Source organism: Carcharhinus amblyrhynchos, chromosome 7 (assembly GCF_965287045.1).
Source record: "Carcharhinus amblyrhynchos chromosome 7, sCarAmb.v2.hapA, whole genome shotgun sequence".
Lineage (NCBI taxonomy): Eukaryota > Metazoa > Chordata > Chondrichthyes > Carcharhiniformes > Carcharhinidae > Carcharhinus > Carcharhinus amblyrhynchos.
In genome coordinates this window covers 75,774,599-75,790,051 of record NC_137330.1, presented here as the reverse complement: position 1 = coordinate 75,790,051, position 15,453 = coordinate 75,774,599, and the positions used below count along the sequence as shown (strand labels likewise).

The window sequence follows — 15,453 nt, the reverse complement described above, 5'->3', positions numbered from 1 at the left end:
TACTGTGGTGATCACATTCTGCATTGGGGCTGAATTTTTGTAACCAAAGTGGCTAGCTTAAGTCCAGAAATTTCCTGACTTGGCAGACCTGTCTCCATTAAAGCATCCAGTCAAACACAATTTTCATTCTGAGGGAGGTTGATGTTGGGCTGGGTCAGGATAGGGATGGGTCCACCAACTTCAGAAGCAAATTCTAAGCAGCCATGGGAGGGGCAAGTGCTGAGGTGGGCTGGTTACTTATTTGTTTGGATTTTTGTCTCGATGGTAATAAAAGCAGTAAGTCCTTCTAACCCTCACACTACCTCATTCCCCCTCGCCACCCACTCACCATGGTCCCTCACACTCTCCATGCCAACTCATGTCTCTTCCACATCTAAAACCCAATATTCACTATATACATAACCAATGAACTGTTTGACAAATGGCAAGTGTGGCATTGCTGAGAAACAAAATACCCATTCAGGTATGTTGTTTGGGAAAAGAAATGTTGTTCCAACCTCCCCATAAAAATATTGAGTCAGACGATTAAAGTATCAATAACAGAGGCTTCAAACACTTCATACTTGAACCTTTCAATATTGTCCAAAAGCACATTGACGCATTGACAAAAGAGATCATAGAATGAACAACTTATTATAATAGTTAATGATGTAAATCAAGCTGAATAACTAATCCACTTCATTTGTTTTGACAAAAGTCCCGGCTGAACTAACGCTTTTTCTGGTCTGGGTTCTCAGCCAGGCGTGTATAGTAAGGGCAGGTAGAATCCAGATGTGGATTTTTGCACTGTATTCCCTATATCTTTGAAGTTAAATTGTAACCTTCATGTGGAACTTAATGAAAAGCCTTTTGGAAATGTAAGCACAAAGCTTCTTAGCGTTTACCACTGTTTGTTTGGCCAAATGTTGCTTGTAACATAAAAGTAACCTAAAATTAGTAAAATAGTGGGGGCAATTCTCCGGCCATGCGCACTCATACGCAGAGTCCACCTGGGCTGCACAGGGATGGAGCATAGTGGGGGAGGAGCCATTACATGTTTAACACTGGGGAGAAATTCCTTTGGGATGCTCCCCACCCTGCACCCTAAATTAATCTGGTTCATGCCCAGTGAGGGCAAGAACCAGATTAGCATATTTAAATTGCAGTTAAATATGTTGGCTGTAACTCTCCAAATTGCCTGTGGCTGGGATTCTCCGGCCCCGCTGCAGTGAATAGAGATTTGGCAGAGTGCCAAATTCTCCATTTTCACTGGCAGCGCTAGCAAGGCATGCGAGACCAGAGAATTTCAGCTGCTTTGTTGATTTCTTCCAGGGCGGCCAAGATGCCAGTACCAGAGTGGCACTGGCAATGGTTGGGCTTGAAGGGAACATCTGAAGGGGTGTGACCATCAAGGATGGACGGGATGGGTGAGGTGGGGGGGGGCAGGGTCATGGGCTGGGTGATGCATGGGTGATGGTGATGGGGAGACGGGGGCAGTGTGACCCAAACATTTAGTAATAGGGAGGAGCATGTCCCTATTGGACCAGGGGTGGGGGGGTAGTCAAGATGCCTATGGACACGGGGGAACCTTCAATGAGATCGGGACACCCTTTAAAAAGGGTGCCAATCTCTGAGAAGCCAGTCTTGCCAGCGTCTTTAGATCATCATCCAAAAAAAGTTCTAACTATAAGAGAAATTAATGAGAATCTTCCCAGGCTGCAAAAAAAAACTCTGAATGTTGTTGAATTGCAAACTAAATTGCACCGTTCCTCCCAGGGGGAATCTTCCTACTGGGGGCAACACGTAGAAATTTTTGGGAGAATTACATCTATAACTTTAAAATGGGCAAAAGAAATTCAGTGGAAACTATATGAGCGTTTTTGGAAGATATTTATTAATTAGCTGGATTTTTGGGTAAACTTTAGAAGTTGAATAGAAAGTTACTAATTGGAATAGGAGTAAGAAAGACGTCTTATGTTCTCTATTTTGTGAGACTATCCAACCAGACAGGCTAATGTAGTCTTCTGTCTAACTGTTTTTAATTCTAGTATTCTCTTTGCACAGGATAAGTTGGAAGTGGAGTCAATTTTATGCTGGAGTGAAGGCCCATTGGAGGCGGGGTAATGGACTGTTAAATATGCACTCAGAATGTAGTGACTATTCAGCCCTCGGGGTAGGTAATTCATTTGTTTGGAAAACTGTAAGATGTATTAATTGAGCTTTTGATTGTCTCGTGATGCACGTTTTTTTCAATTCTGTTTAAAATTTAGCATTGCAAATTTAGAGAAATATACATATTATATGAATGTTTATTTCTCAAAGCACCAGACAAAATACCATCCTTAAGATTTCATTTGTTTACATAAAGTAAAACTTGACTTTTGCAACTGTGCTTAGTGGACAATTACAGACTATCCAGACTGAGGATTGAATGGGATTGAATGCGGGATGAAGGACATTAATATCTGGATACTAACATGGGGTAGTATGGACAATAAATCATTCAAATCAAAATGCATATTTTATGCAAGTATTAAAGATGTGCTGAAAAATAACAAATCGATTACCTTGTGTCAACGGTTAGCCCAGAGCCATGATTTTCATGTTCTAGCTAACTTTTAACCCCTGGGCCTGATTTGCAGTTTAAATATAATGATATCCAGAAGAAGATGCACACAGGTCCCTAATGTTCCAAAATAGAAAAATGAAGTGTATGACTTTCTCCAAAGTAAACATGTTAGTAAATTGATTGTCTACAATATTTTGTTTTCTCCAACCAAATTTTGTTTCACCTTCCTACCTCCTTCTACCCATTTGTCCCTCCCTGAAGCTGTTGACTTCTTGCTGTGGCACAGTTTCACAGATGCTGATTGGCTTCCATGGTGTCAGCCATTTGTAAGCCTGAATAGTGAGTATGAGTGGGTTGTTTGATCACCATGTCTTATCACAACAAAGTATAATTCCAACCTCATGTAGCTCCATAGGTGTACATCTAACAGGGGTTGTTGTATAACAATCACAAACCAAAGCTCCTCTTTCTCTCTGGGATACTGAGGACTTTTTAACCACTTTACTGTTTGAGCTAAGCTAACTCATCATGAACTGGGGGGTTGAATCTGAACGTTCCTTAGTTGCTGCCTGAGTGAAGTTGTTGTACCAATCAGGAAGCTTAGTGCAAATTATAGTACACAGCTCAACTTGCTTAAAGGAATCTGTTATTGCCAGTGTCATTTTAGCTGTGCCGTGTATCTTCATTACCTAAAGCACATCATACACTTCTGTTATATTTGCCAATCCATATTTGTCAAATACAGTGCTTTAAGCAAGCAAGATCTGAATACCAAAAAAAAATTGTTTTCCAAATTCAGAGTTTGCTTGGATTAGCTGGAAATGTATCTTCAAGATTGAGACTTTTCTTGAAAATCAGCCAGTAAAGGGACACAAGATGTGATTTGCTGAATTGTGGTTTGGTTTAAAATTAGAATCTCTTCATTGCTGTCCAGATATGATGAAGTTCTGAAGGAATAAGTGATCTGGACTTAATTGGTTCACTGATGATTCAGACTCTTGGAATGTAATGGAGTATATCAGGGAAGGGAATAGAATGATCAAACTTAGTGAACTTGCATAGCAAACAGGACAAAGTCAGGTATTTCTTATCAGAAAAAGCCAACGAGTTATGTCTGATGAATGTTTGCACTTGTGTACTATGATAGCGAGATCAGCAGTGATTGTATCAGGCTGTTGGAGGTCAACAGGAACATGTGCTACAGAAGATTCTATTTCAAAAAAAAAACCTGATCTAAATCCAAGCAGTATCTCAGTAGTCAGCACGAGCATAAATATGTACGACATGTCAGACCACCTTACAATTCTGAACAATCTGGGGGAAATTGGTTTCAAAAAATGACTTTTAAGGAATTTCAACACATTGTCAAGATGTTTTGAAAATGTACCAAGGAAAAGATGTTGAATATTATTGCATGAAATAAGAGCAACATAACTAGAATAGAATTAGCACAGGATAACTCAAGTAGATCTGAGGTAGACACACCACTGTCAATTTCTATGCACTGTAATGAAGCAATTAAAGTACAAGATGCATGGATATATAGCTAAAATAGTGAAATGCAAATCTACTAAGATTATGGTGCCAAATATAATCATTGAAGAGTTTTATAATGCAATTCTCAACTACAGTTGTGCTGCATTTATAGTTAATTCTCTTAGAACTCAACTGGCATAAGGAATGTGTTTCACATCTCCAGTGTATTTTGTAGTCTTCTGAATTATACACTCAAGGACACAAAGGTGATCTTAGAAATAAAATACAGCTCTGTTCCTCAGGCTACAAAAAGACAAAGCATAGAGAAAAACAAGATTAATAATTTCTTACGCAGGGAGGAATGAGCTAATAGGAATGATTTTAAAAGCTTAATCTTCTAGGAATGAGGTTAAGGGGACCTTTATTGAAATATGTAAAATATTAGGTTATTTAGGTAAGTGAATGTATTAATTGAAAATAAAGCAAACGGATAGAACCAGAATAGAGAGATAAAATATATGAAAAACAGATACCAAAGGAATTTTTTGACAAAAGGATGAGAATGATCTCATACAGGACAGAATTTTCCCCTTCGCAGGTGGTGGTAGGCATGGGAAGAATATGGTAGGAAGCCCAGAAATTGGTTTAATGCCAACAGAAATTTATGGTGAGATCTTCTGCTGGTGCCTACCATGACAAGTTGGAAAACTTACCAGTGTCTGGCATGAGCTTCATTTTCATCCAATTAATGGGATAAAGATGAAGGTCCAACACCCTCCATGCCAGATTCTCTGCAATGCTAGTGGGAAAACTAGCCAGGGTGAAACATGTTCAGAACAATGTGGAATGCAAGCGTCAGGACTCATCTGAACAATACCTGGGGCTGCCTCCAGAGTTCAGGATAGAGGTCGCCTGCAACATTAGGCTTTGGACAGCTGTGGTTGGGGTGGTGGTGGGGGTGGTGGGGGGGGGGGGGGGGGGGGGGGGGCGGGTGGTGCAGCATCTGCAGGTGGACTTTCAACATTTAGTGCCCTGTAGGGGGTCCACCTTTGTTTTCAGGAGGTTCATCCTCTGGTCTCAGAGTACTCCCGGAGATCCATCTCTTCGATTTTCCACCTTCTTTCTTAAGTAGTGGGCTAGTGTTGTTGGATGGTTTTTCAATCTGGCACCGGACACCAAGGTGGACAACGTGCCATCACCCTGCCCCACAACTGAATATGGCGTGATAGGCCTGGGTACATAATAAATGAGATTGGGGCCAGGAGATTTTGTGTGCTTTTGCGCCAGCCGCCATAGCGGGAATTGCTTCACTTTAAGTCCCATGGTGGGGTGGTAGTCCCAGTTTAGAAGAATTGCATCCAAAGTACCCATGCCGGAGTGTTTCCCGCAGGTGCTGACAGTGTCTTTCAGGTGGGATTCACCCAAATCAAAGATGCCACCAAGCATGTTTTGAGCATTCTTCGGCCAGCCCTACTGTTCTGAGACTGGGCTACCATTTTTAAAGGATGCCCCAATATTCACCCTGAGGCAGGCCTTCTCCCATAAAAAAATGCCCCTCCACCCACCAGTTCTCAGGGGCACCACCAACCCCTCACCAAAGATGGGCAGCCTCCCCTCCACCCACAAATAATAGATCACCCCACCTACGCCACACATGCATGACGGTGATCTGAATCCCCACGGGCCCCTTCCTCTCAGATTCCGCTCCCCCCCCCACCGCCAATCAGCTCTCTTGCCCCTTACACCTCAGCCTTCCTTCAGCCACTCACCTTGGCAATGTCAACAGTACACAACCCCCTGGCATTGACACCCTGGCCTGACACCTTGGGCCTTGAGGGCTCAAAGAGATGGGTCCAGTAGCTATTTGCCCTCTCAAGGGGTCACTCAAAGGTCCTGGGGCTTGTGTGGGCTCAGGCTGAGGGCAAGGGATTGACTTCGCCACTCCTGCAGGGTTTGGGATATCATGGCTGGACTGCCCCTTCCAGTCCTGGCAGACGTGAAGATCACCCCTGGCATGGTGATTTCAGGCAGACCTGTGATCAATATCTACATTCCTGCCTGTGCAAATTCTGGAGTGCCAGGTCATCTTAACCTTTGTGCTCCCCAGTCACCAGTCAGACTTTTAAATTATTCCATTCTCTAGCAGAGATTTTCTGTTACCTGGGGCACATTCCATTCTGTACAGCTGTGCACACGGTCCCAAGGTGTGTACACAGCCCCAAGGTATGCGCACAACTTTTCGACTTCAAGGTGCTGAGGCTTCCAAGGCCATGAATCAGGGCCAAGATCAGGGTGCCATTTTTAAAGAATATGCTCCCTCTCCACCTCAGGAAATTGGGACCCATACAAGCCTCAGGGCCCCAAGCATCAGCACTGCCCCACCATAATGGCTACATAGTGCACCCGGTCTCCCGCACCCCCCCAACCTCCCCAGCTGGCATCAGGGTTTTTCCCTCTCCACCTTCCCCGCCCTCGCAGGCATTTGTGGCTCTCCCCTACCCCCTCACCGCACCTAAAGGGAAACCACCACCTCCCTCCCAACACCCCCAGTGGGGGCTCTCCAGAGGGCCTGCCCCTGGCAGTACCAACCTGGGTATTGTCTGGCCATGCTCCTCACCGCCTTGGGGCTATACTTCCGGGCCCCCGGCGTGGTCGTCATGACTCATTTACATTTCTGTAAACCAGTAATGATTTGCGACAGCGTATTGTCTTGCCGACTGGGTGGGAAGATGAAGTGTGGATGGATATTATCATGTCGAAGCCAGTAAGTACATGTTAATTGATTAAAATGTATGGAAATCAAGGTGTGAATGTGATCATGTCACTGGTAGGGGGTGGGGAAGATCTCAAATCGCGATCTGGCTGGCGCAAACCCCACTTTGGGCCTCATGTAAGATTTTGCAATCGTTATGGGATTTGCATCTGTAACTAATGTGGTAGCTAGATTACCTTAGGGACAGGCTTTCTATTGACTTAATCCTTGATGCTTCCTTTCTTGCTTTCCTATAAAGAAAATCCAGAAGCAGAGGACTCTGAATTTTGCAAATAAAATTAATAGTGAAAGTCTGTCATGATTTATAAAGTTATTACCTGCATTGATGAAAAGAGGCAGCCTCTGCATTACCAACAGCAACCCCAATAACGTTGACATTTTCTTCTGCTGGAGACGATGGTCTGGAATCTGTAGACTCCTTCGTGAGCCTGCCTGGTAGTGTGTCTAAGCACTACTGCATAGCACTCCTCTTCTTTCCTGATCCCAACTTGGTCCAGATAACCCTCTTCAGACTGTTAACTTCATTATGCCGCCTACTAATTTTGTGTATTGTCTAGATTTGAAGATGGTGACAAAGCATGACTTTGCTGTTGAACTACTTAAATAGTGACTTAAATAGATCCAGCACTACTTAATACATTGAGGATGGACTGCATTCTTATTTCAACATAACCTTTATTAGAAGCTTCTGGGTAAATGTGTATGAGTTCCACATGTGCCTCCTGCAAAACAATGTGGGCCTCCTTATAATGTAGAGATGCCGGCGTTGGACTTGGGTAAACACAGTAAGAAGTCTCACAACACCAGGTTAGAGTCCAACAGTTTATTTGATAGTAATCCCACAAGCTTTCGGAAACGGTGTTCCTTCATCAGGTGTGTGGAAGTTTCTGATCAGAGAAGGGCATATAAAGCCACACACGATTTACAGAATACTGATTAGAATGCAAGTCTTTACAGCAAAGACTCTCACTGCCAGTTTAGAGTCTACTGGCATTTTACCAATGGCAGGGGAGTTGGCAGATGACCTTTCTGTCCCGTGGTCAATTGAAGCCCTTACGAAATCACATAGAGAGACTATTAGGTCAACCCTGCTGGCATCTGAGTAAGCTCAGAAGGTACCCTACTCATTGCACACTGTGTAGCCAAGGAGGGCTCCCTGACAGCGAGGATTTCCTCGACATACACAGCCATCCTGCCCGCACCAACCTCCCCAAACCAATCTCCCCCATCTGGGCCCTGCTTGACTGACCAACCCCTGACCGCACTCACTAGGCTCCCGGGGTGGTGCCCATGATGCGACTCTGAGCCGGGTGAAGTACCGGCTGAAACTGAGGAGTCGCTGGGCTGCTAATTGGCTGGCAGCTCTTAAGGACAGAATATCATCATGTTAAATACTGTCAAGCGGGAATGTCCCAGGCTTTCTGTCAGGTGAACAAGTCCCCCTCCCTCCACCAACTACTGCTGTAGTTAAGCTCATGGACAAGCAAGGGGACTTGGTCAACAAGTTTGTGATTTCTATGTTTAAATGTATAAGTCTGGATGCAAAATATTGCTGTCCAATTTACTACTTAATAATGTTGGACTTTGATAGTCTCAGTGGTATTCCTACCCCAAAATCCAATCTCTGTTTATTTTTATGGATATTTCTCCTGCCTTAATATGAAGTGTCTGCACTAAAGGTGAAGTTTATTTTGTCAAAGTCTTGTAGAAAATTGATTACTTGTTTTGTTGTTTGTTTACAGCTGGGAAGGGTGTCTCTTAGTCTCTCCTTTTATCAAAATTCAAGAGACAGAGAATTAGGCGCAGCTCCGATGGAACAGCTCCCTTATGAGTTTCATTTTCAGACAGCTTCAGTTTGTAGGCATCTATCTCTTGATAGAAGCTATTATAACTATCTTTGTCCAGTGCCTACAAGAGATGCCTTCCTGCTGCCCCACCTAAGAATTCCTTGGAGCTGAAATTGATTACTGTTCTCATGGTGTACTACACAGCATGACGTCTTCATAATTGTGTACTCCTGCCATGGAGTCCTTCATGCTGGCGTCATAAATTGGGAAAACTATTATTGTGTTTCCCTGGATCCTCCATCCATTTGTTTAGCATGTGGAGTCGATACTCGGCCCTTTAATTGGCCCTTAAATCTTAAGATTGGCATCTTAACTTTGTCGCAGAAAAGAAACAAAGTCCCATTCCTTAAACAACTATTGTGATTTGCTGACGATTTCATTTGAAAAGAGTTCAAATATAAAACAATAGCACCACTGAATTATCTTTGTCTGAAATGGCCCCAGCACCAATTTATTTCCAACCCACCTGATTATCTATATAAGAGAAGCAGCTGAAAATGGTTGGGCCTTGGACATTACCCTGAAGAAATCCTGCAGTGATGAAGTACAAAAATTTATAGATTAGGCCATGCTAAATTGCCCCTTAGTATCAGCAGGATTAGCTGGGAAAATACATGGGATAATGGGAATTGGGCCTGGATGGGATTGTTGTCGGTTTAGTGCAGAAGGAGGCCTTCAAGTCTATGGTCAGGAGCTGAGATGATCCAACCACCATGATCATATTCCTTTGTATTAGGTATGATTCAATCAGTGGAGAGCTTTTCCCCAATTCCTATTTACTTAAATTTCTGGGGTTCCTTGATGCCTTAATGTCAAGAGCACTCTCACCTCACCTCTTGAGCTCAGCTTGTTTGTACATATTTGGCAAAGGTGTAACAAGGCCGGGAACCAAGTAGCCCTGGCAGAACACAAACTCAGCATTGGTCATTTTAATACTTCATAACACTATTACAACTCAGTTGATAACATTGCTCTGTGAAACAATTTTGCTTTATGTTGCAGAATCATTTGTACTTGTTAGCAAGGAAAATATGTTGCTTTCTGACAAATGTCACTTAAAGTCATAGAGGTTTACAACATGGAAACAGGCCCTTTGGTCCAACTTGTCCATGCTGCCCTATATTTTAAACCCTGAAGCTAGTCCCAATTGCCCACATTTGGCCCACATCCCTCTATATCCATCTTATCCATGTAACTGTCTAAATGCTTTTTAAAAGCAACATTGTATCCACCTCTACCACTATCTCTGGCAGCTTATTCCAGACACTGACCACCCTGTGTGTGAAAAAATGCTCCTCTGGACCCTTTTGTATCTCTCCCCTCTCACATTAAACCTATGCCCTCTAATTTTAGATTCCCCTATCTTTTGGGAAAGTATATTGTCTATCTAGCTCATCTATGCCCCTCATTTATTTTATAGACCTGTATAAGATCACTCTTAGCCTTCTGCTGTCCAGAGAAAAAAGTCCCAGTCTATCCAGCCTCTCCTTATAACTCAAACCATCAAGTCTGGTAGCATCCCAGTAAATCTTTTCTGCACTCTTCCTAGTTTTATAATATCAAAGAACAAAGAACTACCCAGCACGGGAAACAGGCCCTTCGGCCCAACGAGCCCGCACCGCCGCAGCCTCCTACACCTATTCTACCCTGCGTGTCTACGAGTGGAACGCCTAACTTAGCCAGATTCAGGGGAGAATAGTGTCAATTTGGTAAACCAATCAGCCTAAGAGCACATCTTTGGCGTGTGGGAGGAAACCGGAGCGCCCGGAGGAAACCCACGCAACCACAGGGAGAATGCGTAAACTCCCACAAACACAGGCCCAAATCCATGTATCTGCACAGCTAGCAGTGCTAGTCTCTGAGCTGTTGCGGCGCCCATCTACCGGTCCAGGATCAAGCACACACACCGACACGAAGTACGAGGCCACTCCCGGAACCTCCAAGAGCAGCCCACACATGACCCACCGTGTGCATGCCCCTCGTTTGACAACAAGGTGGACCTTCACCTGCGGAATAAAAAGACAAAAACGTTAACATACAAGTCTGCATTTCCGGTGTCTCCCGAGGCTCTGACCCTGTTTAATACCCCCTACTATAACCCTCCATCCCCGTTTCGCTCATGTGTCTATCTAAGTAAACCTTAAACGAGTCCAACGTTCCTGCCTCCACCACCCTACTCGGTAGCACGTTCCATACCCCCACGACCCTCTGCGTGAAGAACCTTCCTCTCACATCCAAATTATACTTCTCCCCCCTCACCCTTAGATCATGACCTCTCGTAATTGTACCCAGTCTAGGGAGCAGCCTCTCACTATTGACTCTATCTATTCCCTTCAGTATCTTATATACCTCTATCATGTCTCCCCTCAATCTCCGTCTTTCCAAGGAGAAAAGTCCCAGTTTCTCCAACCTTTCCTCGTAACTCAGTCCCTCCATACCAGGCAACATCCTGGTAAACCTCCTCTGCACCCTCTCCAGAGTCTCCACGTCCTTCTGGTAGTAAGGCGAATATCCTTTCTAAATTAAGGTGATCAGAACTATACACAGTATTCCAAGTGTGGCTTTACCAATGTCTTGTACAACTTCAACAAAACGTCCCAACTGCTGTATTCAGTGTTCTGACCAATGAAACCAAGCATCTGAATGCCTTTTTCACCACTCTGTCCACCTGTGACTTCACTTTCAGTGAACTATGAACATGTACCCCTACATCTCTTGGTTCTGTAACTCTCCCCAAGCCCTACCATTCATGCCCTGGTTTGATCTACTAAAATGCATCGCCTTGCATTTATCTAAATTAAACTCCATCTGCCATTTGTCAGCTCACTGGCCCAATTGGTCAAGATCCTGTTGCAATCCGAGATAACCTTCATCACTGTTCACTATTCAACTAATCTTGGTGTCATCTGCAAACTTACTAACCATGCCTCCTAAATTCTCATCCAAATGTCATTAATATAATGACAAATAACAGTGGACCCAGGACTGACCCCTAAGGCACACCATTGGTCACAGGCCTCCAATTTGAAAAACACCCCTCTGCAACCAACTTCTGGTTTCTGCCAAGAAGCCAATTTTGTATCCATTTAGCTACCTCACCCTGGCTCCCATGAGATTTAACCTTATGCAACAACCTACCATGCAGTACCTTGTCAAAGGCATTGCTCAAGTCCATGTAGGCAACATCAACTGCACTGCAACCATTTACGTATTCACAAGTATAAATCCCATTAGTGAGGGGGATAGGAGTTGCATGTAGAACAGACCTGGTAAGATCAGCAGTTTCCTTTCTTAAAGGATATTATTAAACCATTTGGCATTTGTGACAATCCAGTGTCACCAAGGAATTGGTACCAACTTTTTATTGCCTGATTTTTAAAAAAGGACTCAAATTCACAAATTTTAATGGTGGAATTTGAGCTCTTGTTCTCTGGATTTCTGGTCCTTTAGAAATTCTGACATTTATGGCTTGCTATTTTAACAGCTAAAATACTTTTATAATTACAGTATCAACTTGACACAGTTGATAGCACTCTTACACCTGAACCAGAAGATTGTGGGCTCGTGTCACATTGCAAAGTTGAACATATAATCTACGCTGATTCTTCAGCTCACAATATGAGGTGCTGCATTTATCAGATGCATTAATCAGCCTTCAGATGAGAAATTAAACTAAGGCCCAGTCTGCAAACTTAGATCAACATAAATTGTTTAAAGATATTGGCCGGAATTCTGCTGCTGCTCATGCTGGCAGGATCTTCCGGAACTGCCGATGGTGCAACCTCACCATCAGTTTCCTAGTGGAATGGGGTGCAGTCAATAAGAAATCCCATTTCCCATTGCAGAGCAGAGCATTATTCTCAAATATATGCAGAAAATGTTCAATACATTAGGCAGTATCTGTGAAAAGAGAAACACAGGTAGCGTGTCAGGTCATTAATTCCAATGTGTTCTAATGAAAGATTTCCAGAATTTGATTCACAGTCTTTTGGTTTTGTTGTAAGCAGTTCTTCTAGTGCCTTCATCAACATTCTTCCTTTAACCAATAATAGGTAATTGGGTTATTCATCTCATTTGCTGTTTATAGGACCTTGCTGCCAACAAATTGGCTGCCATGTTTGTCTACATCGCCAACAAGTGACATGTTGGATATGGGATGAGATTCTTTCACCTTCATTTTTCTTGGCGGCAGGAGACAGCTCACCATTTGATGATGGCAGGATCCTCTGCTCCAGTTGCTAGCAATAGGAATTCCCATTGAAGCCACCTCGTGCTTTTGGGAAACCTGCAGCAGCGGGTGTGCCACTGTGGGACCAGAGAATCCCGTCTGTGTGAATGGGAGAATTCTAGCCATAATATACTGACAGAGGAGTGCTGTGATGTGGAGAACATGATGTAGTGATACAAAATTCAATTCTTTGCTTTAAAATCTACTCTTTACACAAAAGTAAAGAACATCTTAGATAAATATATTAATTTGAGGGGTGTTTAAATTTTTTTTTTCAAGGCATACATTTACAACCAAACAGGACAAAAATAATCTTGGAAAAAGTACTTCCATGTAACAGAAGTGTAACGGTTAGTTTAATTAAGATAGGAAAAGCATCAACTGTCTCGATTATAATGCTTAATAGGTGTAATTGAAGGTTAGATTTGGCTGATCATACTATGTTTACAGTTTAAAGTAGTATTTTATCTTGCGTGATTAGTTACACTGCATGGTTTTACCCATTGAAATAACTGATACTACAATTATGTCAATATCTGCCAATCAGTAGTTTTTTTTGCCACTGACGGAAGAGAAAAAGAAAAGTCATACTAAACTTGAGGGACCCAATTTTACCATTGCGTGGGCATGAAATCTTGGTAAAGTCGGGCATAAGGTGAATAGCGCGATCCGTGCTCCGTCCGCGCAGATGCCCACTTTACCAAGGCCCGAAAATGGTTACGAATCAAACTGTGCCCAAATGGGCACATTTGCATGCATTTAAGTTGACTTAATGGACTGGATGCCCAATCTTACCTGCATTTCCCCCTTTACCATCACATTCACCCATCCAGATTTGGCACGAAACAGATATACTCGGCAAAAGGCTGTTTCAGGTGCTCTAGCTTCTGAAGAGGGATTTCTTATTGACTGCACCCCATTCCACTAGAGTTTCCAACAGCTCTCTGATTCAGATCAGTGGTGGTGGTGGTGGTGGGGGAGGGTGGGCCAGATCAAACTCTGGTGGGTGGGGAGGGAGGAAGTGGCCAGATCATTGTCTGGTGGAGGGGAGGGGCAGATAGATCTCTGATGTGGAGGGGGAACAGAGGGGCAGGGGCAGAGGGGGTCAGCTACCACTCTGCAGGTAGTCAATGGGGGGGGGGGGGGGGAAGGGGGCAGGGGGCTGTGATCAGTCTGGGTAGTGGGGGGTGGGGAATGAGTGGATAAGGGAGACAGTTGTTGTCAGGGTGGGGTGATATCTGTGGGGACCATTGCTCCCAGGTCGCTTTACCCACTTTTTGTGTCCCGGGAGCGATGTGACAGGGGCATGTTTTTAAAATTTCTTTTTCACTGCGCGTCACAGTTGAAGGTTCCAATCGGAGCTGCAGTATTTTGGGCGTGATAAACCCCACCCACAATGCAATTCAGACTCGCGACTTTCTTTCAGGCTAAGTACGTATGGGCACGTCAGAGAACAGGTTTCCAGGTCAGATCTGAATTGCGCTCAGATTTAGCACTTAGAATGAAAATGGTATAATCACCCCAGAAGTGTAAATTCTGTTTCCCTCTCCACAGCTGCTGCCAGACTTGCTGAGCTTTTCCAGCATTTTTATTTCATATCTCCAACATCTGCTGTGTTATCCAAATAAAAAGGTTTATTTTCCTTTTAAGCTTTGTAGTTATCGATCAGGGAGGGAAAACTCCCAAGGAAGAACTGCATAATTGCACTAATGTTGAATGAACACATGTGGCAGAGGCGTGCATTCTACAGAGTGCCCTCTTCAGTTTTACTTAGTATTGAGCTGAATGAGTGGAATTGGATTTCTTTGACAGATCTGTAACTTAATGGAAAGAGCAGTTATTGATCCTGCAAATGTAGGCTTGTATCCGGGTCTCCGCTGAGATCAGCTCCGGTGACTGAGGGTTAGGGAAAGTGAAATAAATCAGGCTTCCCAATTCTGTTACTGACCCAATGATGTGGAAGTTTGCGTGCGAGACCATCAAGTAAGGAAAGGGTTAGGTGTGGCAGTAGTCAGCTAGCCCACTGAATTCACTGACATTTTGTCTTCGTATGAGTGACTTTAAAGATTTTAATAATTATTTCCAAATGCAAACAGCTAAAGGTATGAACTTTGGAGAATAACTCTGATGTAGTGTGGTTCTGCAGCCTGACAAATGGGTGTTTGGGGGCAGCGGGTCATAGCACACATAGTACAGTACTATGAATTCTAGTCTACTGGAAAGTAGGTCAGTGAATGTAACCGAGGCATAGGATGAGGCAGCAGTTTACAGCTTGCTGGCTGTTAAGCAGCAGTAACTGTCATCAGGAAATTTGCTTTGTGTGTTTGAAATGTTGAGTTCCTGTCTCACCTCTGTTGTTATACAGCACTTACAAATGCTCAGCTAGTAGCACAGTGGGAACACTCTGGGTGTGCTCTCAGAACAGAGCTCTTGAGTCGAGAGACCAGCCTGTCCTTGTAAACATAAATTACATATTTTTTAAAAATCAAATAGTCCATGTTCAATGCACTTTCAGTTCAACCACTTACCTAAAATGACACTTTCATAGTTAGGTAGTGTCTCCTTAAACAACAAATTTATG

At 43.5% G+C, this 15,453-nt stretch overlaps 1 protein-coding gene across 2 annotated transcripts in view; it reads left to right on the top strand.

The window, feature by feature from the left end:
- bach2b (BACH transcriptional regulator 2b) overlaps window positions 1-15,453 on the top strand; it is a 267,716-nt gene that overhangs the window by 96,002 nt on the left and 156,261 nt on the right. Inside the window, exon 2 of one of the 2 annotated variants that reach the window (XM_080192632.1) lies at window positions 2,044-2,152. The exons of the other annotated variant lie outside the window; for it this stretch is intronic. Coding sequence (XP_080048758.1) covers window positions 2,117-2,152 — 36 coding nt within the window. The 5' untranslated portion in view covers window positions 2,044-2,116. The remainder of the gene's footprint in view (window positions 1-2,043; window positions 2,153-15,453) is intronic. 2 annotated transcript variants of the gene reach the window in all.